The sequence below is a fragment of the Canis lupus genome, chromosome 31, assembly GCF_003254725.2.
Source record: "Canis lupus dingo isolate Sandy chromosome 31, ASM325472v2, whole genome shotgun sequence".
In the NCBI taxonomy this organism is placed as follows: domain Eukaryota; kingdom Metazoa; phylum Chordata; class Mammalia; order Carnivora; family Canidae; genus Canis; species Canis lupus.
In genome coordinates this window covers 15,025,432-15,051,689 of record NC_064273.1, presented here as the reverse complement: position 1 = coordinate 15,051,689, position 26,258 = coordinate 15,025,432, and the positions used below count along the sequence as shown (strand labels likewise).

The 26,258-nt window shown below is 37.4% G+C and overlaps 1 protein-coding gene across 3 annotated transcripts; it reads right to left on the bottom strand.

Annotated features, from left to right (window-relative positions):
• Positions 1–337: 337 nt before the first annotated feature.
• CHODL (chondrolectin) lies at positions 338–21,673 on the bottom strand. 3 transcript variants are annotated; one of them, XM_025449837.3, is made up of 7 exons: positions 21,540–21,673; positions 9,816–10,125; positions 9,150–9,307; positions 5,740–5,826; positions 3,607–3,709; positions 1,857–1,935; positions 419–557 (listed from the first exon to the last, which is right to left on the bottom strand). In XM_025449837.3, the coding sequence occupies exons 1-7, from the start codon at positions 21,616–21,618 to the stop codon at positions 555–557; spliced, it is 819 nt and encodes a 272-aa protein (XP_025305622.1). In that variant the 5' UTR covers positions 21,619–21,673; the 3' UTR covers positions 419–554. The 3 variants fall into 3 exon arrangements, with proteins under 3 accessions (XP_025305621.1, XP_025305624.1, XP_025305622.1); XM_025449836.3 differs by lacking the exon at positions 1,857–1,935 and having other exon boundaries at positions 338–557; XM_025449839.3 differs by lacking the exons at positions 1,857–1,935; positions 21,540–21,673 and adding an exon at positions 21,047–21,445 and having other exon boundaries at positions 338–557.
• Between the last annotated feature and the right edge of the window lie 4,585 nt (positions 21,674–26,258).

Sequence of the window (26,258 nt, the reverse complement as noted above, 5' to 3'; positions counted from 1 at the left end):
GAAACACCATAAAAATAAATATTAGAACAGTCCATTTTTATCAAACACTTATGTAAAGGTAAAATAGTTTTGCACACTGTAAATTTTAGTACAATTTACATTACATTAACTAGATTACAACTTATGAAAAGTGACAGAAACAAAAATAACTGCTTCCAACACATATAGTTAGTTCTCTGACGTGTTGACGGCAATTTCATCTGCACAGTCCATTCCATGTACTTGGAAGTTTGGGTGCATCCTTTAGCGAAATAAGCATGTCTCACTCATTAGCACAGCGTATTTTGTAAATGAATTAACAGACATATAAAAATTATTTTAATATTTGCCTCAAGGGGGAGCTTACAGTTCATCTTGCAGACCCTTTGAGATTTCAAGCCATTCCAAGCTAATGTTCTGATGCCTGCCATTCCTGATGCAGATCCAGAATTTGACAATTTTATTTTCTGTTTTGGAGCAAGTCAGTGAATTTTTATACTTCCATGCCACTTTCTTTTCTGGTGCTTTTTGAAATCCACAATGTGGACTGGGTTGGACTAGTTTTTGTTCTTCCTTTACTGAAAAACATAAGAAGACGTAAGTTCAACATCTGAGCCCTTTTTATGGAAATAGGCATGTTTGGGGCCAAATGGAGATATCTCAGACCCTTTCTTCTCTCACCAGCATATCTACAAAAAATTCTAGATTATTCCAGTATGTGAAGATGGTAAACAGGTCATGTGAAATGATGAAAAAAATAAAATTGATCCCTGTTTGACCGTTCTTAGTTTAAAATCAGACACATTCAGACACACACAGGCAAATGTGTCTAACATAATACCAAAAACATTCATTATAATCACCCATAAATCTTCATTTTATTTGATCAGTGATTTTTGAAATTTTGCTTTTTGGATATTCTTCCATTCACATATGCTATATTTAATGCCAAATCATCAAAATAGTGCTTTTGTCCTAAGTATGAGGACCTTCCTAATCCCCTCCTTCCCTCGGTTTTACTGTTTTATAGTAAACTCACTTAGTCCCTGAAAGCTTGGTTTTGCTTCAGTTTCTTCAACCAATGTAGTTCAAAGTAGATTCAGGCCTGGGTAACTTAGTTCCCAGAGATCTGAGAGTGAACTTCCCCCTTGTCAGATGTAGAATCCGAGCTCACACTTCCAGCCCCTGTAGAGGGCTGGCTGTCTTCTCACTCTCTTTCCATAAAATGGCCACTTCTCAGGCTCCTGCATAAATGCCTGTTTTAGAGTTTAAGCAAGTCCTTCTCTACCAGGCTACTTATCAAGACCTAGATTCCTGAGTCCAGTTTCCTGAGAATGAGCCCTCACCTGGAACACGTAACCACTTCCGGTTCCTGCAACCGGGGTCCTGCACTTTTGGCCTCCCACAGATTGTCCCTTTATGGGCATCTGACATCTGCCCCACACCCTGTGAGTGTCCCATTCTGTCCATTCTCAGTCTACCAAGAGTGGCAGAAGTCCTTCCAAGACAGAAAAGAACTCTTCCTAACAAGCCTGAGCAATACAATTCTATAATGTTACTTACTTGACTTCCATTTAACTGTGAATTTGTTATTAATAAAATATGCCCAAATTATATGTTTTGGAGATTTGCTTCCAAAAAAAGTAAGACCAACACATCTTTATCTACAAAGTCATCTAACATGAATGAAAAATAAATCAAGCAAAGTTTATGAAAAACAAGAAATGTTTTCAGATGGTAAATAAAAGGTGGTTAAGTTATTAATATAACTTAAACTTTTGTGTAGCATTAGTATTTTATTTCAGAGTTACTATTGGTTAAGGAAATAAGTCATTATTTTGAATATGACATGGAATGACATAAGCCATTATGTGTACCAGATTGGAATTTAAACTTTCTGCAAGGCACTCAGATGATAATGGAGTTGAGTCTTTGGTGAAGTTTCTCCTTGCTTTCCTGGAAGAAAGGAAAAGGGGACCATCTAAGAATGAATGAATTAAGCACTACAGCTAATTCTGGCATGTGGAGGTACTCAAGTCTGGTTTATTTTCTCACTCTGAGAATTTCAAACAAGTGAGAGCTCCACAGATCTTCAAAGTGTAAAAATCTGGAAGACTTTTATCTTAATAGAATCTCCACAATAATACACTATTTGGAAGAAGAAAAACCAACTTTAGAGAAAACTCAGTTACTGGCACTTTAGTCATTTTTATTTTAGAAATGACAATGTCTACATATTTTTAAAATTGTTTTTTTTCAAGCTCATTTGTTATTTACAGCTCTTCCCTTAACAGTTTGCTGAATTAAGGGAGGATTTATATCACATCCTCTCTCTACTTCTCTGCTTTTCAAAATGACTAATCATCTTTCCATCTACAGTCTTAGGAATTAAGGGAAGAAATGAGATATTTACTCTCATCGTTTTTCTGTACAAAACATTACAAAAAAAAAATTTAACTGTGTTTCCCATATGTATTAGAAAACCCAGAGAACACAAAGTGTAGTATTAATTTGCCATGCTTACTTATCATTATTTGAAATGTCGTATTTAAATAGCTCGTACAGCATGCTTTGTGTCCTCCTTTAAACAATTTATGTGAACCATTTATAGTTTACATCTATTTCATGTTTTTTTGTCTTCCTGGGGCTTTTTTTCCCTAGTGAATTCTATTATGGTTTATTTCAGAAACAGATGAAGATAGACTCAAATCAAAAGAGAAATATGCAGGCCCTTCTCTGATGGAGGCACTCAGTTTTTGTTTAAAATACTGACAAAGATCCCTGTTCAGGTACCAAAAAGTGAAATAGAAATGAAATGAAACAAAATACTGACAAAGATGGCTAGTTTATTCCAGCAAATATGCTCTCATTTAAATGCAGCATCCTTTTTCTTTTAATACATATGTTTCATATACTTTTTAATTGATAAATTGACACACATGAAAAAATTTCACCTCTAACTCAAGGGTATGATTAAACAGATAAAAAAAGGATACTCCCAAGAATCTTGCTGTTAAGATATACCATTTTGTTTGAGGCTGCCTACTAAAAGTGACCTGTTTTTGCCATTGCACTTTATTTCCTATACTCAAAAGACCCTTTGGAAATAAACAAAAGCCTAGTACTTAAAATTTTAAATAAATATTACAGAGTGCACCCAAAAATCAAGTCTTGCATACAGCACCCAAAAATCAAGTCTTGACATATACAGGTCAAGATGGAAAGCTTTAGCACTAATGCTTATACATAATAAACAGGAGACAGTATAGTATAGTTACATACATTGTCAGCCTGAAAGGATTCAATATCAGATGCACACCATACACACACTAGCTATGAGACCCAAAGCAAATTGTGTAACCCATCTAAGCCTCCATCTTCTCAACTGAAACACAAAAATAAGTGGGTACCTACACCATCCGACTTGTGAATATTAAGTGAGATAATTCATGAATCCTATAAACAAAGCCTGTCTCATTAAATTGTATATACTGGATTTAAACTAACAGATAATGAAAATCAGAACGTTTTTAAGGAAAATTATAATTTAATACTAATATTTTTAGTGAGTTCTGGAAAGCCTACATAAAAGTTTTCAAGTTGTCTCTACATATATGAATTATTTACCTTTTATGCAGCATCTGGAAACAGCAAGTTCCAAAAGCAACCAGGATCAATAAAAGCAGTGGGATTGTTGGTATAACAACATAAATTAGATTGGGAATTATGCCTATAAAAGTAAAACAGTCTTAGTATAAAGAAACGGCTGAGGCAAAATTCTAACACTAAAATTATATAAACATTTTCCAAAACTTTAAAATAGAATTATTACAAATAAATGAATTCCAAGAAATCTTATTCCCCAAATATTGAATAATCTAATGAAATAATATATATTTGTTTGATAAAAATTAAGAACAAAATCTTACTTCACTGGTTGCCATGCTCCAGTTCAATGTCCATATTTCTAAAACTATTATTTAAATCTGCAATTTAGATAGGGGCTAGTTTTCACAACATATTAATAATCTTAGCTATCTTACTTCATTAATCCTCAGTTATTACTTAGAGAAACAAGCACTGATTATTAAAATAATTGTTGATTTATTGGTTACATAATTATCTTAACCAATAAGGTCAATGCCTTGATGATATGCAAGACTCTCAGGGATTAAATCAAAATATTAAATATTAGTAAACATTAACTAATGATACAGTCATAACCCAGAGACACAAGATTCCAGAAGCATAAAGATTTGATCTTAATTAAATTCTAAAATGAATAACTTTTTTAATCCTGCTTCATCACACTTGATAATGCTAGGTATTCTTAGTAAAATAAAAAACTGCCACATTTAAGTCCCATACAGATTAAAATCACTTTATTAAACATTTTTTCAGAGTCATAAAAGGGAAAATATTCCTCATGTAATTATTTACTAATATTTTTAATTGGCTTTATATGTTCTGACTGGTTTTAAAATCAGGCACCTGAAAAGTAACACACACTAAGGTTTAATATCATGTCCATACAAGAAAAGCAAATTGAAAAACTATACATTTAGTTAGCAAATCAAAAGCTGTCGGCATTACCAATCTAAATTATTCTAGTCAGTGACCAGATTTAGATCAAACTATTCATTTAATTGTACATCATGTCCTTTGTTAACAAAAGATATATAAACTGAGGTCTTAGTGATGGGGTATTTTGGAGATAACTTGCTATGCTTTCACCTTTTCTTGAGCCCTCAATACATGACTTCAGGGATTTTAAGAATTCAGGAAATATTTTCATTCCTTTTCAAAATACCATGATGATCCCTTATATATAATAGTAAATAAAAAGAGAAAATATTTCCTACTCTTTCGTGGATTTTGGATCACCTGTGGAAAGATTCTGCAACTCTGAGTCTTTGGCTCAATCTTCACAAATCAACTAGGATAAATCAAGATTTCTGTCCAATTGTCACAGGACCATCCTAAAAGGAGTGCCTAACTAATACTAACAGGAATTTCTGACAATTCCAATCAGGGAATGTGCAGTTGCACTGGGATTTCATTATTTCTTTTGCCAGGGGCAGCTGAGTTAAGAGCTGATTGTATGCATTCTTTCCACCCTCCTCACTAGTGATGTCACCTTGTTAGGCTAAAATCAGCCAAATGGGAGTACACACCACCACAGGACTCTGCAAAGGATACAATTCAGGCTTTTCCCCTTATACCCATTTCCACATCAGTCACTCCCTAAACATTTACCAGCACACCACTGTTGGCAGGCCGCTGAATGTGCCAATTTACATCATAATGCCCATGTGTTGTTGAATTCAGGTTTCCATGTAGATTGTGTAGTTTATGGCTAGTTATGTCTACTTAAAGTGAAAAATAAGAAGGAAACAAAATAGATTCTTTTGTTCAGAAACTAGTTTAGGGGACACCTGAGTGGCTCAGTTGGTTAAGCATCTGCCTTCAGTTCAGGTCATTATCTTAGTCTTGGGTGTCTGCTTCTCCCTCCCCCTCTCCCTCTGCCTTTCCTTCTGCTTGTGCGTGCTCTCTCTCTCTCTCTCTCTCAAATAAATAAATAAAATCTTAAAAAGAAAAACTAGCTTAGCATTATCTGTTCTAACGTAGTTCAAAAGTAAAGTTCCTAGGCCCAATTTAGTGTACCAAGCAACAAGAAAAATTAGTGCCAACATGAAGCAGAGTTTAAAATTACAGGTTCTGCTCTTTGACAGAAGGGTTAGAAACACGTGAATTCATTACCTGCTTCAGTAACAACCACATTTTGATGGGTATCTCCTGGTTGATTTGTAAAATAAGTCTTTTCTATAGGAGAAGTTGGATTAATCTCTGTAAATAATAAGTATAAGCATCATATATAATGATAAAAAAGAGAAATACAAACATAGATGAAACTAAAAGTCTATGAATAAAAGAGAAATACAAACATAGATGAAAATAAAAGTCTATGAATAATGTAAATACCATAGTTTTGATTTCTGAACCATTTCAGATAAAAGTTATATTTTGAATTTAATTTTACATGAAATTATTCAACTGTGAAGTCATCACTTAGTTATCTTTGAATAAAGTATCCACTTGGTGAATCTTGCAACTCAGATCTTGGTGAATCCTTGCAACACCCAACTGTATTTAGAAATCAATAGCATGTCTATACTGATGACACTCAGCAGATGACTACATGGATTGCATTTGGAATTGATGATTCAAGTAACAACGTGCTAAAACATATTTCTGTCCTAGAAAAACAATGACATAGTTAGATTTGCTTTCCAGGAGTGGCTATTTCTTTAAAAAAATAATAATAAATTAAGGCTTGTAAAGTTATTTCTTTCCCTGGTTTTATGAGACAAGATATCTTCAGTGGTCATGCAATTAAAAAATGTCAAAATTTCTTACCATGATCTGGTACCGCTGTGCTGCCTATTTTTTTCCCCAAGGGCTCTATTTGTTAAATTAATAGTTCAGTGAAAGTAAATTGAATTAGTAAGAAAAAAGAACCCTGTAACTTATCTTCATTTGCTTCAAAATATAATTCTCTGCTTATGTTTGTCATTTGATGGAAAGAAAAAAAAACATATGCAGCATTTTGTATTAGTGTAGAATGTTAAATCATTTTTAATATTATGTTGGCTACTCTAATTTGGCCACATAGTCTTTCTTTATTGAAAGTTTATCATACACCATCCTGTAATAATATTTATTATTTTCTTCTACACATATGTCACTCTAACACTTTAATAGCCTCCTGTAGGTTTTACAGTCCTACCCTACGCTCATTTTTCTACAGAACTTAGGCATTCTATGCCTGTTGCTGCTCAGCTGGTGTTTGCTGAACAAATAATACAGATATTATGTATTTTACCAACACAGAACTGGTTATTCTTAAAAATTATCTTAATAATCTTTAAATTGATGTGATTTCTGATAAATAATATTATAGAAATTTAATCCCATATACACTATTTTTAATGTCTTAAGAACAAGAGTGCATAATGCAATTTTAATAAATATAAAAATTAGTTTCTGAAGTATCCCCATAAAAATGTCTTAGGATAACACTGATAGAAACAAAGAATAGATATGTAACTCATACATAATAATAAAAAATGGAGAAAAGGATGAGAAAGTCAGTGAGTTATTCAGTTTCTTCATACTTAGGTTAATTGTTTACTACTTCAGATATCATTAGTCATATTATTAGATGGTATGTAGGAGGCAGGAGGAGGAGATTAAGTTCAAACCACACAGCACTTCTGGTAATTGGAGAATAAAGTTCAAAATAATTGGTGTTTTAAATCATAAATTTTAATAAATACCACTGCTTACTCCTCCAAACCCCTCACCACCAAAAACTAATCAGCCTCCTCTTAAAGAGCACTGACTATATAAGCAAGAAATTTATTCAAACCAGCATCCTCCATAAATAAAACACTAAGCTCAAGGAAGGCTGACAAATAGAAAATAAATAAAGATGAAACTATCTAAATTAAAATAAAGAATAAAATTCAACTATCTTAATAAGACTATAAATATAGTTACATATTTATAACTATAAAACTGAACATGTCCATCAAAAACAAAAAATATATAAAGGAATCTTATTGACAAAGTATAGATTATTTGAAGATAAAGGTAGAATGTAGAATTAAAAAACAATTTTTTATCTTAAATGCTCTTCCATGAGTAATAGGAATCTAGATTACTTACACAAAACAAGTAAACAAGATTCTGGATTTGATAGGGCCCTGAATAATTTGGTAAGTATGAATGCAAAATAAAAATAAAATAAACCAATATATGAAGGGTCAAACAGTTTACTTAAAAGCTAAAGAAAGGGGAAAGAAATACTAAGACTACTCTATAACATACTTTCTTTCATTCAATAGTTTCAAGTACATAGTATCAACAATTTAAAATATCAGAGAATTTCAATTTTATGTTTTTCCAAGAAAAAAAAATAAAAACAAAGAACATAAGTGCATAACAGATTTGGCTTTGCAAAGGCTTCTAGGAGGGTAATGATGGATTTAGGGCTTTAAAGAATAAACTCACCAGGGATATAGCAAGCTGACTAATATACCAAAAAGCAGGATAAACATAAGAGAAAGGTAAATCTAATCCAAATAATCCCTTGTGCTTTAAGGTCTTCTGAGAAAGGAATCATGTAATTTCAAGAGAATAATGGAAATAGCAGTACTTGATTATAATTGCCTTCCATGAACACATTATGAGGTCAAGTAGACAGCCCCTCAGAAGACTTAAAATGACACTTCCCAACACTGAGGATGAGAAAAAAAAAAAAAAAAAAAAACATCTCAAAGCCTAAATGTCTAGTTTGATTTTATTAGGTGAATAAACAAATTAGTTCACGTAGTTTTGATTAGTCTCTACTTTTGGTCAAATATTAATTTAGTTGAGCTGTCCTCTTCAAAGTAATTCAAATTTACTATGTCAACAGGAAACCCCACCAAGTATAGCTCAGGTCAATGCAATCTTCCCATGCTGCACAGGGCAAGAAGTTGGAGACTTCAAACAAAAAGCTAACCAAGGGGACATATTCCAAAGAATGACAAATAGGAAGACCATGAACATGCCCCTACTTTTTTTCCACCGTGGCCAGTGAGCTATAACCAGTCTGACTGTCCTGGAGGAGCACATGCGAAGTAACATGCCAACAAACAATAAGCTAAGGTTCTAGGAGGGAGTTGCTTTGTTCCCTTAAGTGCACTAGATAGTCATCCAAAGATCTGTTGCTCACATGTGTAAAACTCTAGGTGCTTTGGTGACTTTTACCTACTTCGCACACGTTACACTAAATATTTACAGTATTTTAAAATAGATTATTCTTTATAAAATCTCTTTACAAAAACAAAATTTGACCTTAAGGTTATAAATATTATTTTCTCTTAAAGACAGCTCTCCACATGTGTGTAGTTCCTTCCTTGTACTTAACTGATCGGGCAGTTTGCTCTATAGCATAAAGTATATTTCAGTTCATGAGGGATATGACAAGCTGCAAAGTCATTCTATGTTTCAAAGCAGAGAAACAAAAGGAGCCAAAGGCAACGAAACCTGAATATAAATAGTAAAGATAAAAATGTAAGCAAATATGCACAAAATCTGCTATACCTACTTACTGTTCTTCCTACCTGGTTCATACTTGCAGATGTAATTGTGCTTCATGTTGCACCTGTCATCATTCCACTGGTAAAGGTAGGGACCGCCAAGACCTGGATTGGCTGTTGGCTGATGATACATCACAACACACTTCTCACTTCCACAGGAAGGTTCATCAGTATACCAGTTTCTATAAAAAGAGCAACAGGAACACCTCAAAGTGATTTCTTTTTTTTTTTTTTAATTTCATTTACTTATTCATGAGAGGCACACAGAGAGAGAGAGAGGCAGAGACACGGCAGAGGGAGAAGCAGGCTCTGTGCAGGGAGCCTGACATGGGACTCGATCCCGGGTCTCCAGGATTACACCCTGGGTGGATGGCGGCGCTAAACCACTGAGCCACCCCAGCTGCCCCAAAGTGATTTCATTCATTCTACTATTTTGTTTTGTTTACTGTTTCAAGTTTTTTTTTTTTTAATTCCAATTAGTCAACCTATAGTGTAATACTAGTTTCAGGTAGAATTTAGTGATTCATCACTTACATGTAACACCCAGTGCTCGTGACAAGTGCCCTCCTTATAATCCCCTTCACCCATTTAGCCTATTCTACTCTGACATCCTCTCCAGGTAACCTGAAATCTCCCTTCTCCCTTTTGAGTCTCCCAGAGAACATCCAACTCTGCAGGATCCCTACTCACCGGTACTGGGAACTGCTTCCGTCAGACCACTGGTAGAGATCTGGGCAGGCACCAGATGTTTGCCCCTCTCCATTTCTCCAAAGCCCTATCCAGAAATCACCATCAGAAATCCCCGTTCCTGGTTTTGTCAGGTTTTGCAACATACTTTCTATTAACTTCTGTTCTGCTTCATTGTCCAGGCTGAGAAGGGCTCCCCCCTCACTCTCACAAGCCAGGCGTGCCTCCTGGAAGCTCACTCGGCTGGACAGTTCATGGAAGTAGGCCATTTTGTAGCAGGGATGCTTGAGGTCAGCGAAGCACACCTTTTGGCCTGAAAAAAAAGAATCTAGGTGTTGATTATCTGAACTATATTTATAATGCTACCATGAATTAAGATTAAAGAACCAATCAAAACAGGATACACTCTCCCAAGAACGATTCTTCCACTAAATCATTTTATGGGGTTTATTTTTTAAGTTATTATTTTCAATTTTTAAAAGCAAATTGATTCCCTAGTAAACCTGTAACATAAACTTTTAAACACCATACTTCAAGAAAATTTTTGTTAAGGGAACTCATGATTCTTCTGGCTTAGATATAAACTACCACAGTAAATAAAAGTAGCTGGAGAAATTTCAGCTATCTAGAGAAAAGAGAGCTAAAAAGTCAAAATTATTAAAGAAAAATAATTCATAAAACAATTTAATTTTTAAAAACAAGTAAAAAAAAAGCAATGTATAGAAGGTATGAAAGATATAAGGTGGCAAATTTAAGGTGTAAATATCTTTTATTGTATATACATGAAAGCAGATACATTAAAATCGAAAGTTAATAGAGGCCAGAATGAATGTAATTCCAGTAATAACGTATTAATATAATATGGTATTAGAAGTGACAGAATAGCTTTCTATAGTACTCTAGATTAATCTTTGAAAAAATTCTCATTGCCAATTTTCTGATTTTATAGAACATGGTATGTGTGAGCTCCAGTCGCTCAGCCAATGACTTCTATCCTTTTACATAGACATCTCAAATGAGCTATAAACTCCAAATAAAGTTTTCCAAGTTTGAACTTAGAGAATCAAGATTTTATCTATTTTAGAGAGTGGGAGGGAGAAGGAGAAAGTGAGTGAGTGCACAGGAGTGCAGGGAAGAGGAGCAAGGGGGGAGAGAGAGGGAGGACAGAAAGAACTTCAAGCAGACTCCAGAACCCATGCTCAGGAAGGGGGGACAGGTGGAGGTCATGCTGGATCTCACAACCCTGAGATCATGCCCCCAGCCCAAGCTGAGTTGGACATTCAACCAACTGAGCCATGAAGGCACCACTGAATTTAGGAAATCAAATACTTAAAACAAGCAAATAAAAAAGAAATGCATTTTAAATGTGAAACAAAAATCAGGTAATAAATCAATTGCTAATTATTATCAATCTTTGAAACTTGGGTAGACATCAGGGTAAACTGAAATTTGGTCAAACCTCTCTTTTAAAAACAGTTGATTGATTAGCTAAAAACAAATTAGATGATATTTATGAGAACAAATTATTTTTCAGCCTTAGAGTCCCGATTTATGTATTAAATGGAGACATTAAATAAAAGGACTTCAAATATAACCTAAAAAATGCCCTATTGGACTAGTTGAAATTAACTCCTTTATGAGTCTAAAAGTAGTAACACTGCATTTCTTTTAAACTTTCCCTAATTTAGGGGCTCCTGGGTGGTTCAGTCAGTTGAGCATCTAACTCTTGATTTCGGTCAGGTCATGATCTCAGGGTCCTGATATCAGGTTTGTCAGATCGAGCCCCACATGGAGCCACCAAGCTCAGTGGGGAGTCTGCTTGAGATTCTCTCTCCCTCCGCCCCTTCTTCTGTTCTGTCTCAAATAAATAAATACAACTTTAAAAGAAAAAAAATAACTTTCCCTAATTTAGAATTTCATTCAATTCAAATCCAAATTCATTTAAATTTACCTTTCCCCATGGTTAATCTTAACGATTGGTAGTTTTACTGCATATTTCTTTAGGAATAAAGACTGGCAGCAACAAAATGTCCAAAATGTATGAATAAATAAAGAGAATAATCAGAATTTGGGAAGGAAATTTAAAATGTAATTTTTATTTATACTTGTATTTTAAGAATTTTTATGAATTACAGCACTTGGTTAAACCAACTATCCTGTATCTCTAAAGATTTTTAAAGTCACTATATTCATATGTGTGTATATATATATGCATATACTTTAAAAATCATACATATACGGCATATATATATATATACATATATATACATATACATATATGCCAGAACCCCAAATGAAGCTTAAAATAATTTTGAGACCTCTTAATGGAATATCACCCTTTTTATCAAGTTTCATTGTGCAACATTATTGCTCTACTTCTGCTCTAACAACATCTGTGAAGATTTAAATACACAGGCAACAAAAGTTTGATTTAAAACAATCTCTCAGGGCATCCCGGGTGGCTCAGCGGTTTAGCGCTGCCTTCAGCCCAGGGCCTGATCCTGGAGACCCGGGATCGAGTCCCACATCAGGCTCCCAGCATGGAGCCTGCTTCTCCCTCTGCCTGTGTCTCTGCCTCTCTCTCTCTCTCTCATGAATAAATAAAATCTTTTAAAAATAAATAATAAATAAAATAAAATAAATAAAACAATCTCTCAGAATTGAATTTCACATATGTCTATGTATTGAGCAGAATAACTTTTCCTAATAACTCAGTGACATAACTGCAACTGCAGATGATCACATCAGGTCATAATAGAGACACACCAGGGATATTACACTGTACAGGATTTAACTAACTCTACCAGCAGTGGAATTCCCATTGTTCTATTGTTTACATCCGCCCCCTTATACCACCTGACAAGTAAGCCAATTATACAGAGAAATCTCCAGAACAGCCATCCTGTTTTGTTTTGTTTTTCAGAGCTTCTTTGGTTCACTTCTGATGTCTGCTGTCAACATTAAAAATGCCATGTGTCCCTCTGTCATTATTTCTTATTCCCAACCTGCCCATAGCCTCTATTACTTTTCTCATCTTTTTCCGATTTCAGTTTAGAGTTGGTCTCAGAAAACAGACTACCAATAATTTTATGTAAAATGAAGTCAAATTACTTTGTGCTAAGAAATTAAGGCAGAGCTTTCCTGCTTTCTTAAGATTTGTGTGCATAAAAAAAAAAAAAAAAGATTTGTCTGCATAAACATGATTCTTGTTGGATTGGAGTTTTTTTTTACCAGGTATTTAATTTTGTAGCTGATCAAGAAAATTTGTCAGTAGTGGAAGGAGAGGAGTGCTATTATACCCAAAAAATACAACTTCAAGCTTTATACTCTTAATTACAGTACATCACACTGAGTCAACATCGGTATCACATCCATTCTCCCTCAGAATTGGCAATTAATGACCTATGAGGACACTCAGAGTCAGGAGGGAGCAGAAATCAGGAGGCCATTAACCTCACCACAGTGTTTGACTGATAGGCATTCAATATCTTGGCACAAGCTGAGGAGAGTCCTCTAATAAAATAGTTGCAACAAGGCAAGCCAGCCAGCCGGGTGTCCTCTCTGTCTCATTAACTGTGATCTGGACCCGGGAGCAACACACTGTATAATAAGCACAAATTAACGGACTGCCCCTAACTAATTGTTAATGAAAAATAAAACGTTAGTATGAATGACCACAGGAAAATGGAATTAAAGAGACATCAAGAGGACAAATCCGTCTGAAATAAATAATCCTTTAGAGAGAAACATGGAAGTCCCAATGGCTGATTCTAACACAATTATTTATTTTAATTTCTCCTAATTTATTATTAGATTTTGTGATGACTTCATTGTTTAAAATGGTTGTTCCTGATAATATTCTAAAAATGTCATTAAGCCCAGTAAGTTCTGTGCTTGCATTTTTAAAGCAAGCTATTTCCATTTTCTTCTTCTACATCCTTTACATATTTCTAAGTCTCAAAATATATCTCAACTGCATTCCCTTGAGCTTTCAACTTGCTCAATTTTTTTACTCTCAAGAACTCTCAGACTTGAATTTGACTTCAGCATTTCTGAAATATTAAATTATCCACCAACATTGTTTTGCAAGATGTCAAAAGGAGCCAATATTTTTTTTAAATTAGTCAGGCATTTGAACGAGTAAAAATTGTTTATGTAACAAAGCCAGCACACATTCAGAGGGTGCCTACCTATGATTTATATGCCAACAATTTCTGCTCATTATCTTTGATATGTTAAAAATAAATACAACACAGATTTGTTTATGGTAAGGACACAGAAATGATGACAAGAATTAACTCATTTATAAAATTAAGATAGCTCTTTGAATGAAATTCTTAAGAGAACTTTAGTGTAATGGGGAAATTCCTAACATCACCATGTGAGTCTACAGTGAAATAATACTAATAAGAGAAAAACCTAAGGCAGGGACTGTATTTAAAGTAATGACTGATACTGCAGAAGTCCTAGATGATAGCTGGCTGTGGCACTGTCTGTGACAGGCATTCCCCTCTTTGGTTGTGGATGATGGAGTGGTCCAGGGTCATGGTGAGGAGGTAGAGACTATGGTGGCTGCATAGCAGAGGGACTGTCAGGGGATCAGAACAGTGGCCAGTTACCACTAGCACAGGGAGATATTAACTCCAAGGTATTCACTGAATATCAGCTGTGTCCTCAGATTTTGAACTGAAAAGTCACTAGCCGTTCAGATCTAGCAAGGCTGTTTACAGAAAATTATAGATACATTGCCCAGTTTTATTACCATTTATATATACAGTAAGTTAAAGCTGACACTGGATTTCTTCACATCCATTTCTATTTCACTACCAACTACTGCCTTATTGTGCAAATTTGGTCCAAGCTGCAGCAAAATCAGCAGAAGAAGCTACTGAACGCTCACCACCATTTCAGCTGATCACATTTGGCTGTCACGGCAGTGGAACTCCCAACAGCTGGGAAACAAATGTTGCCCTAATTCCCAGAAAAGTTCCATTAATACAGACCTTTTGGAAGCAACTTTCCCCACTTCTGTAAAGTCTAATCTTCCTAGAGAACCATTACAATGACCTCTCTTCTCATTCTGTGAGATCACACGGAGAATCTCCTTTTCTCTGATCTTTAAACGTTACATTCAGACAAAATCTTCCATTGACTATTTTGAACAAGAGGAATTCTAACCTTCCATATACTACATTTACTTGCATCTACTATTCTATTAACCATAAAGTATTTAGATAAATATTGAGATAACCATATAACAGTTACACTAAGGCAAACTTTAACAATAATTAAACATCACCTAGTATTACAGTGACAGACATCCTTTGATTGTTGGCTTATTTACAAGAGTTACAAAAGACTTACCACCTAGGATTCTACACCTATTAATTTTATACACACATGCAATACAGAACTACATACGTATACTTGCACTTTTACTTAGGATAATTCTCAGTACTGCCTACTAAAATAAACATTCCTACCATTGTCACCACTAAGATTCTGCTATTCTACTATTCCCACGAATAGATGGTTTTGTCTTTTGTTATAGTCATGAAAATTCCTTTAGAGCTAACTATTGGCAGTAAATGTTTTTGGCAAGATACAAAAGTGAGGCCAAACTTATTAAGTTATGGCAGTTTACTTTGTTCTTCCTAAATAGAAGCGATCTATGATTCAGTTTTATTTTGCTTATATTTATTAACTTTCTGACAGTTGAGTCCTCTATTAGTAAAGCAATACATTTTTCTTGTACCTTACACTATAGTCATATATTATCAATATTGAGTTGAATTTATACCATAATTTTCAATAAAAGCATAGACCTCTTATGAATTCTTATGATTCAATCATGATCTACTTTTAGTTGCAAAAATAAATAAATAAATAAGTTGGGGGCACCTGTGTGGCTCAGTGGTTGAGATCTGCCTTTGGCTCAGGACGTGATCCCCGGGTCCTGGGATCCAGTCCCGCATCAGGCTCCCCACAGGGAGCCTGCTTCTCCCTCTGCCTATGTCTCTGCCTCTGTCTGTGTCTCTCATGAATAAAAATAAAATATTTTTTTTAAAGTTGTATAAAAGAGAATCTACATGACAAGTCTTCCCCAAACCTGACTGACTGAACTTTGGATATTTTACCAGAATTCCACAAAATAATTTGTTTTTTATCATTCTTTCTTAGTCTCCCCAAAATCACATTGCTAAACGGGCTGGTCCCACATTATACATTGTGACATAAACTCTGACAGCAATGCCAACACTTCTAAACTAAAAAGAAATGCTTTCAAGCAGTGTCCTCCTTTCAGTGTTCAATATTACACCAACTTCTTAAGAATCCTTCTTTATTAAAAAATTAAAACATTCTTTATTATAATAGCTCATTTTTGTAATGTTGATTTTATAGTGCAATTAAATGCATAATGCACTATCATGAGTGTGCTGGGACCTCTTTTCTTGCATTGATAAACAAACTCAAAACTGTAGTTCTGGGTCATTTTGTGGACAGTGGTGGCAGCTGCAAGTCCTATCTTCCCCCCTTGGGAAATACCACAAGGTTTGAGAAGGGAAAGAGACTCATTTTTTTAATTTGCATATTTCAAGCTGAGATCTAAATAACAAATGGCAAACCAAGTACCTGTGTGACTTAAAGGTTAAAGCCTCCATTCAAACTGGCTTTGAATGCCAGAGCTGTCCTTGAACTGTGGGTATGCATGGGGACATGACAAACTTTTCTGGCCAGTTTTCTTACCTAAAAAGGAGTTTTAAAGAAGCACTGATAATCATAACACCAGAAATTTATCAATAGTTTAGCATGAAGGGTCTCATGGCTAGCACAATTTTGGTAAATTATGAAACTATGTTCTCTCCTGGTGATGTAGGCTCTTCAGCTAGAAAAAGTTGTGTTTCCCTCTAGGTGGGCTTGCATACTGAGCTCCCTCTCAGCTTCTCTGCATGTACTGTCTGTGCATGACCCAATCCGCCTGAATCTGTCCAAACCCCTTAACCCTCCAACAATCCTGTACTATAGGTCTCATGATGTAGCTCTCATCCGTTTTTTAAAATGAGCAAGGCAACATAGAAAAGTTCAATATTTTGCCAGATTCACACAGCTCTTAAGTCAGGGTCTAGAAGCAGGCAGTCTGTCTGGCTCCATAGTCCATGCCTTTACCCAGAGGTTCATGCTGCCTCCATATATGTCCCAAATGTAGTATTTTTTCTAAAGTGAAATATTTTGGTAATAAAGGGATTGATGAATACATGCATGATGCATGTTTTCTATGTTATGATTATCAGAATTGATTTGTTACTGATTAGCATTGCTGGTATATGCAAGGGCTTGTGCATTAAGGGTTTGTTTTTCTAAAAAAACAGAGTCTGTTCTTCTAAGCAGATTGTGGATTTTCTGTTACTGAACACAGAGACATGGGACAAATATTGGAACATCTATCTCATATTTTCAAACCATATCTAGCCTTAACTATTTTTTTATCAAGCCCTTTAATTTTCTAAAGAAAGCAAAGCCCAAATAAATTTTTCCCAATTACAAGGATTGCAACTATAGTCAAATTGTCAGGCATGTTATATTACCAAGTAATATGTTACAATAGTGAAAGAAATAATCTTGCCTGCCAGTTGTGTATTTCCATCCACCTGTATGCCAAGTGCCAGCAAAGAAAGCTGCTATAAAAAGTAAAAATTGTTAGTAAGAACATCAGCTGGATTTCCATTCTAGACCCCATATAATACCACCTCTTTTTTAACATTAATGTAATAGATACTGCTATCCTCAGGAAAAAGAGTCCTAAAACAAAACTATAAAATGATGAAAAATAGCAGTTAAGGAGTAATGGCAATGATAGATGTGTAATTTATTAAATGACTGGTAATAAGATTAATTTGTTCCTTTCCTGCCCAAGAGATACTTAAAGTAATTGCATCTTTGAAAACTGCACTGTCATCACTTTATGCTTTTGATGATGTCATGGAACAGTACTACAGGATGGGGTATGCTCAGCAGATTTTTCCTATCTCCCTTGCTATTACAATAATCTATAGACTACTGGTCAACACACATTAATTTGCATAATTCTGTGGCATCTGCACAATAAAAGAGATGTGTCTAAATCACCCAGTCTCTTAAATAAAATACAGGCCAATTTTTTAAAACTTTTTTTTTAATTTTATTTATTTATTCATGAGAGAGGGGCAGGCAGAGACACAGGCAGAGGGAGAAGCAGGATCCATGCAGGGAGCCTGACGTGGGACTTGAACCCAGGTCTCCAGGATCGTGCCCTGGGCTAAAGGTGGCACTAAACCGCTGAGCCACCCAGGCTGCCCCAATGCAGGCCAGTTTTAATGAGTTCAAAATAATATGTATTAAAGTTTTCTGCAGAAATTTGGAGGTACCATGAAATTGACCTAATGCCATTTTGTTGCATAACAAGTTGGGGATCACTGCTGTGAACACTAAAAAGAAAAAGCAAGAGTAAAATACACACACACACACACTACATCAAAACACTTCAAATGCTTAAAAATATCCATATGATCTTCAGATATATCTTCCCATCTTAGAAACCTGAATTTTGAATACCTCTTTTTTTAAAAAAAGATTTTACTTATTTATTTGAGAAGGAGAGGGGGAGGGGGAGAGAGAGGAAGAGAGAGGTGGTGCAGAAGGAGAGAATTTCAAGCAGGCTCCATGCCCAGCACAGAGCCCAGTGCAGAGCTTGATCCCACGACCCTGAAATCACAACCTGAGCTGAAACCAAGAGTCGGATGCTTAACCAGTTGAACCTCCCAGACACCCCTGAACACTTCTTTTTCATATGGACCCAAGTCCCCATAAGTAAAATCCTCTTACCTTTGTCCTAAAGATGTCATTCTCTCCCAGTCAAGTAACAGAATTAAATGGTTGTACTCCCCACAAATATTCTCTACATATCTGTGTTAAAGCAACAAATCAGTGCAAATCTAAGATCCTAAAAGTAGTTCTCAACTTTGACTCATAAATTCATTAAATACTCTTTCATTAAATATTCTTTAATTTATTAAATTACTCTCATGGTTATATAATTTATTACATATTTGTGCATCAAAGTAAGCATGACCACTAACCTATAAAAATACTTTCCTGTTAACTAACTAATTAGATGCTATTAACTCTTATGGGGCACATTATGATGATGAAGTTTGAAATGTTATTTCTTGGGACACCCAGGTGGCTCAGGGGTTCAATGTCTACCTTTGGCTCAGGGTGTGATCCCGTGGTCCTGGGATCCAGTCCCACATCCGGCTCCCTGCATGAAACCTGTTTCTCCTCCCTCTTCCTATGTCTCTGCCTCTCTCTGTGTCTCTCACGAATAAATAAATAAAATCTTTAAAAAAATGTTATTTCTTGTTAAAATATTTTTATTTCATTTATAAATAATGCTCTCAAGTTTTAAAATAGTGATGTATTTAAAAGTATTGGAAAGTATCTTATTGAATATTTTGAAGTACTTAAAGGAAGAAAATTTCTATAAAGGATTATTTTGTGAGTTCCTGTCTTTTTTTCTGGGAAAAGTAATTATTTTGGTACACTACATAGAAATTGCAAATAGTTGTACTGATATCTAACAAACAGCAAATGCATTCTATATAAGGATGTTCCTAATAGTGCCCCCAAAGAGCTTGTTTCACTTGATAGACACTTGAGTAAAATTTCGGTCAATGGTCCCCAGTGGCAGGAAAAAGCTGATGCACCACTCAAAACTTAACACTGGTAAGGCAGACATTAGATCTACTATTTCCAGCATGTCATGTTTTGGACTGTCTGTACTCATGCTATTATGGCTAAAATATATTTTTAAAAATTTATCTTTAAAGGATAAAGCCACAAACTTATAATGGTTAAATTTTAATGTGAATTTTTATGGCCAAAGGCAATTAAATTATTCATAAGAAAGCCATAACTAAGTAATTATTTTGATATCAAGTAAACATCATCATTTATGCTAAATCAAATAGATCATGTTCAGTTAATTAGAAATTTTCCAGATGTCACCTACAAGATGCCTATAAATACTTAATAGAAAAACACAACAAAAGGTTTGCAACAATTTACACAATAGAACAGAAAATAAACATCAATAATTTTTTAAGTTATGTTTTTAGTTTCCATATCATCCTTCTCCTTTGCAAGTTTTATGGCATATAAACAAGAATATACCAAAAGGATACTATTTAAGTATCAATGAAGTGTTTCTGTGAGTTTAAAACACACCATATGCTAAAAGCCTGGTCTCTGCTGCTCATTCATTTGTAAGAGTAATTCTCATAAACACAAAGGCAGTCAAATATGCAATTTACATATTAAGATAGGTCTATAGAGTGAACTTTTTCTTCAAAGCTAAATTAGGGGGAAAGGGATCTAGTGCATAGTTCCTGTAACATCCTTACTTGGTACTCAAAAGTTTTCATTTTATCAATGCAAAGAGCCTGATTTTCTCCCCATGCCCCCCAAATGTAAGCAGCACGCATGTCCTAATGACAGTTCACAGGGTATTTAATTCCAGTGTCTCCAGAGGGCCAAAAAGTTAGCAGAGAGTGATCGATAAGTAGACATTTAAGAATTGTATTCTTAAGATGCAGAACATCACATACTGCTGAGGGGAAGATCAACAACAATTAAGCTTCACATGCCAGTTTCCAAAGGTCTGGCTTCAGTACCCATTAGGCTGATACCACTTGTCATTTATCCTTACCTCTAGTGGCACCTGTTCTACAGATGGACAGAATGTGAGAAGGAATTTGCGCTTTTTACATTTAGAAAAAATCCACACTTAAAACTCACGCCCACACACATTCAACAGATACTTATTGCACCACTTTAATTACCGTTGCAAGAAATTTCAGGGGGGATAGTTACGCTCGGTTTTCACATGAGGCACTATTCATTCATCCTAAGCTTTTGAGAATCTTCCCGTTTTGTTTTGTTTTTTAAGAGACTTTCCCAAAAACTAAGAGAGGGTGAGTGTGATAGGTATTGCTCAACCAGAGAACAGTGAAAGTCGAAGAAAAAGAAAAAAAAGAAAAAACCCAGAGCGAATGCTGGGAAGCTCGCCAATTTGATCCGTTTCCCTGGCACTGCCTCCAGCCCCCTAACTGAGCGCCTACTGTGTGCAGCAACCCGTGGTCATTGCCAGGTGCCCCTCAGCCTACCTGCACCTGACTTGTCTCCGGAGAAGTCCCTACCTTGGAACCAGGTGTGCGTGGGCAAAGGAAAGGAGGCCGCACACAGCGCTCAGCAGTGTCAGGCCGCCGTGAGAACAAGGGCTTTGTGCCCCCGAGTCTGCGAGCGGCCCAGGGGAGCAGCTCTGGCCTCAGGCACCATCCGAGCGGACCCAGCGGGGGACCGAAGTGGAGCCGGGCCCACAGGGGGTGGCATGTCTGCAGGGTTCTCCGGGCTTTAGGTTTCCCGAGCCGGCTGCAGGAGGGTGCCCTGCCCCGTGGCCGACTCCGTCACGAAGCAAAGTGGAAAGGGCTCCTGGAAGACGCTGCGCCGCCGAGGACGCAGCAGAGCGCGCGCCGCAGCTGCTGGACCAGGCACCTCCAAAAAATTTAAACTTTTCTCGGTGCGCGTTTCTGGGGAGCGGGGAAGAAGGCGGAACACGGCGTCTCCCCAGCGTCTGCACCCGCCCCCCGCCGCCCCGTGCCCCACCCCCGGGATCCGCGGCCCCCGACTCACCGCTGACCACGCGGCGGCAGGAAACCCCGGGGCCGCAGAGCAGCGCGGCGCCCAGCAGCAGCGAGAGCGCGCGGCTCATCGCGGCGCGGCGCGGGGGTCGCGGGCAGCCTCGGAGCCCTCTGCCCGCGCCGCCGGAGCTCGAGCCCCCGCCCCCGCCCCCGCCCCCGCCGGGCCCTACTCCCGCCGCCCGAGCCCCGCTGGCCGGGCCCCTGCGCTCATCGCCGTCCGCCCGGCCTCCCGCGCGGGTGTGGGGGCCGCAGCGCACCGGGGCGGGGGCGCGGCGGAGGGGAAACCAAGTCAGAGGGAGGGTCCCGCGGCCGCCCCGGCGGTGCAGCAGGAGCCCCGCTCGGGCCCCACCCGACCCGGTTGCTCCCCGCGGGCCTCGGGCCGGTGCGCCCAGTCCCGGCTCTCGGGCGGCGGCAGGAGCAGGAGCAGGAGCAGGAGCAGGAGCGGCAGCAGGAGCAGCAGCAGGAGCAGCAGCGGCAGCAGCTCTGCGCTGGAGGCGCGCCCTTATATACCCACATCCCGAGGCTCCGGCCCCTCGCTAGCAAGATTTTTTTTAACTACTTCGTCTCTCCCGTTACGCGGAGCATCCCGGCCCCTCCCCTAAAAACTGGAGCCTCTTTGAAGAGAGTGCGCTCAGCAGCCCCACCTCCTCTCTTCTGCCTCCCCAGGTCCCTTCTTTCCATTCGCTAACAGACCCGATACTCATTTGTGTGAAATGTGACAGCTTTGCTATTAAACTCTGGCAAAAGTTGGATCCATTTCGTTTTCTCAAAGATTGATGTCCACGGGGATGCCAAGTTGCAGGGCCTTTCTCTCTTTGTGCTAAATTGCTTGATCATATGCATTGCTAGATGCAGGGCACTAGCCACTATTTAAGATGGATTGGCGACGTGGGAGCCAAAACCTGCTCGGTGAATTCTATGATGTGGCAGGTTTTCCCCCCACCTAGGTTCTGCAAATAGATTACTTCCAAGCAGGTTGTTTGACTAAATGCCACAGGAGCAAACCGAAGAGAGTATCTGAAGCGCGGTTTTCCCAACTGATGGTAGCCTCAGAATGCAGCTCCAGAGAAAACCATCAACACAAATATTCTGCATACTTGGGAATTTCCTGGATGTATATGTATGAACTTCTTTACGATCATCTATCCGTGATCTGTAGCTTCCATTAGAAGTAAAGCGTTCTAAAACCTACAAAGACACTTTTCCATAATCTGACTTGGTCTTTATATCAGACCCTCTGAAGATGCTAGAGTTTAACCTGGAGTATGGAAAACAACTTCATAAGATTTTCATCTATACCTAACTTTGTGATAGGAACCCTGAGGATACATTTATAGTGAGCTTCGATCGGATTGGTATTTTCCCATTATGATGCTTTAAATGCACCAGAATTTGTTAAATAGCATCTTTTGTTTTTAACGGGTGGTACATTTTCCTATAACACCTCCCTGTCTTTGGCTTTCACAAGCCACAAGTACACTCTGAACATTTATTGGACTGCTTTCTTGGAAAAAAAGGTAAATCCTGTTACAGTAAGAACAAGTCTTGCAGAGTAAGATTTCTAGCACTTAAAAAAGGCCTTAAGGATTATTAAGCCCATCCTACCCAAGAAAGTAGAATTCCACAATAATTATAATAGTATCTATCAGTTTATTTTTCCTTGTATTACCATTAAATTACTAATTTATTACAGGTCCATGGGCAATTAATAAATCTTATGATAGTTATGGATCTTGTGAGTTTTGCTACTGGCTAGATGTCATAAAGAAACAGGCAATGCTGGGCTTTTGAATGGAAATGGAAAATATAAATCCTCAAAGCAATAAAGGTCTATATCTAGCTCAGCCTTGTAAATCATGTCAAAGTGTCCCTGGGTGTGGCTGTGGTCAGAGAGCTGCTGGAGGGGTTCACAGTCCAGTGTGGAGAAAGAAATGTAATAAGGACTGTGCGTGTAAATGCTGTACTGGAAGTCTGAATGGAGTGTCATGGTTAGCATAGAGGAATGAAGAATTATGTGTTTTGGTAGGAATTCTCTAGCCTTTGTCCAGGTTGATAAGCCTCAATGGCTGACTACCTGAGTGCTCCAAATGCTTGCAGAATTAGGATTCTTCATGGGAGTTCCTTTCTCTTTCCGTGCCATCCTATTCCCAGATATGTGTGGGCCCAGAACTATCATGAACAGTTCCCTATTTGGGGAAGAATACCAATGGATTACAATATAAGCACTGGATGTAATTTCCTACTTATCACTACATCCCAATATCCTAAATGGCTTAGATGCCTAAAAAGTCAGCCAGTCCTTGAAGCCACTATTGGCAAGGAGGAGCTCCATGCTGTTAGTACTCCAGAAAATCCAAATTACAGTAATAAGCATATCCTCATACGGTTGTAGAGACTTCTAAAATACGGTTTCCTCTCCTTGGGCTCATATTATATTAGTTCGGGTGGCTGCATCCATGAACTAGGGCTATTTAGCCATTATTCTAGCAGCTACCTTACTTGCTAAGACAACAAATTATTAAAGGCTCTTTTTAGATGTGATGTTTTTAAAAAGGACTGGCTAACATGACCAGCTTTTTTCTTTGTTTCTCCATCACCAGAAAACATGTGGATGGATCATCAAATTTAGAGAGCACATTTTGAGTAGTCATAAATACAGAATTTTTGTGGTATTTGATACTCTCTGGAGAGCATGGTGGGGGTGGGGGGAGGGAAATCTCCCTTAAATAATTTTTTTTTCATGCAGCAAAGTGGGAGATATCAATTAGAAGTTTTCAAAAAAGTTCCATTTTAAAAAATACTAAATTACTGAAATTTAGGGGAAAGCAACAAATATTCATTTTTTTATGAATTGACTTTGTTTTTCCCTGCGATGTGCATAAGGTATCATAAAAGACAAATGACTTTCTTATAGCAAACATATTTCCCCTCTAGAAATGCAAGAACTACTTTCAGATCAATCAGGAGATAAGAGTTCTGGAATGCCTGGGTGGCTCAGAGGTTGAGCATCTGCCTTCAGCTTAGGGTGTGATTGTGGTCAGGTCTGGGGATCAAGTCCCACATCTGGCTCCCTGGGAGGAGCCTGCTTCTCCCTGTGTCTATGTCTCTGCCTCTTTCTGTGTCTCTCATGAATAAATAAATAAATAAAATCTTTTTTAAAAAAGGCAGGGGGAGATTAGAGCTCTTGGGCAATCAAGAAAACATAGGGTTAGATGAGGAATGTTGGCACAGGTATAGAGTTTGGCCTGCAGATTGCCGGAGACCAAGGTGTGATAAGACCACATGACTGGCAATCAGGGGAGAGGACTGTTACAAGTTAAGGTTCTCTGCCCAGTAAAAATCAAAATGAAACAACAACAACAACAAAATCCCAAGAACTTCAAACCGATTAAGCTAAAAAAGTTTAACACTGACTCAACAACCTAAAACATAACTCTTCTCTACCCAAAATAGCGAGGTAATCTCAGTAATAGTGGTCCCAAAGAAATTTCAGGCATGATTCAACCACTGAGTCCCCAAAGGCTCTGAAACATCAATTAAACAACAATATTTGGAATCCAAAGTTTTGAAAAGTGACATCAGGCCCCTTAATAGTATGCTATGGAATCTGTCTGTCCCAAATATACAACTTACTCCTTGACCGTCTCTATTCTCTTTCAAATGTCTGCAATCCCCCCTAAGCATCTGTTTCTTATGTCCATTAATAAGCCTCAAGGACAGACAGTCTGAATTCCAGGCATCCATGTGCATTCAGTGGCTCCTCACTGGGGCAGCTCTATACAATGGCTTTAGCCTCAGTCACAGCGGGGTTCATTCATATGAGTTCCAGAGCAAAAGGTGACAAAAATGGCTGTCTTGGTTCAGGCTCCTATAATAAGATATCATAGACCAGGTGACTTACAAACAGCAACACTTTATTGCAGTTCTTGAGGCTGAAAATCAGAGATCAGGGTATCGCATAGTAGAGGTCCAGTGAAGGCCTTCTGGGTTACAGACTGCCAAGTCCTGGTTAGATACTTATATGATGAAAAGAGAAATAAAGAGCTCTCTGGGGGCACAGGTCTTACTCCTGAGTGCTCCACTCTCATGACCTAATTGCCTCCCAAAGGCCCCATCTCCCAACACCATCACATAGAGGATTTCAGCATATGAATGAGGGGAGTGGGAAATACAAATATTCAGTCCATTGCGATGGTCTACAGGGGATTCGTTACAATGTTAAAAATGATTATAACTAAGATATGTGAAATACTATTGGAATCCAATATTAACTAATTTATTCATTCTATTACATTTTATTTAATGATGGTTAATAAGTCTCCTGAGCACTATCAACAATATTGCCATGATGTAAGAAAACACTTGAAAGTGGAAAAAAAAAAAAACCCTATTACAAAACAACTATTTTAGCAATAGGCAAAAACAGTTTATTTTTTCTAAACAACAATTAGTTGTCATTTCCAGGAAGAGAGCATTGAATCTAAGGTTTATCCTCTCTGTTCTTCAGAAGTGACACCTTGATATCCGTGCAGGCATGTAACTGGCTCAAACGCAAGAATGAGCAGTTGGACAAAGTCCCCTGTGATTTATTCGTTCTTTTCAAAATATGCCTGTGCTATAGAATGCATGACCTATGTCATTTACAAGCCAGTTCTACTTTTCTTATAATGCTAGTAGAATTGTTAGCTTTGACAGGGCTATCTAAGAAAGT

What these genes read in the sequence shown, in the direction of transcription:
- CHODL (XM_025449836.3), bottom strand. Translation starts at nt 21,618, where the DNA reads ATGAGCCGCGCGCTCTCGCTGCTGCTGGGCGCCGCGCTGCTCTGCGGC. An exon ending in CTGCCGCCGCGTGGTCAGCG is followed by an intron (nt 10,126 to 21,539) that starts GTGAGTCGGGGG and finishes CTTTTTTTTCAG; the next exon opens with GCCAAAAGGTGTGCTTCGCT. An exon ending in TGTGGTTGTTACTGAAGCAG is followed by an intron (nt 3,710 to 5,739) that starts GTAATGAATTCA and finishes TTACTTTTATAG; the next exon opens with GCATAATTCCCAATCTAATT.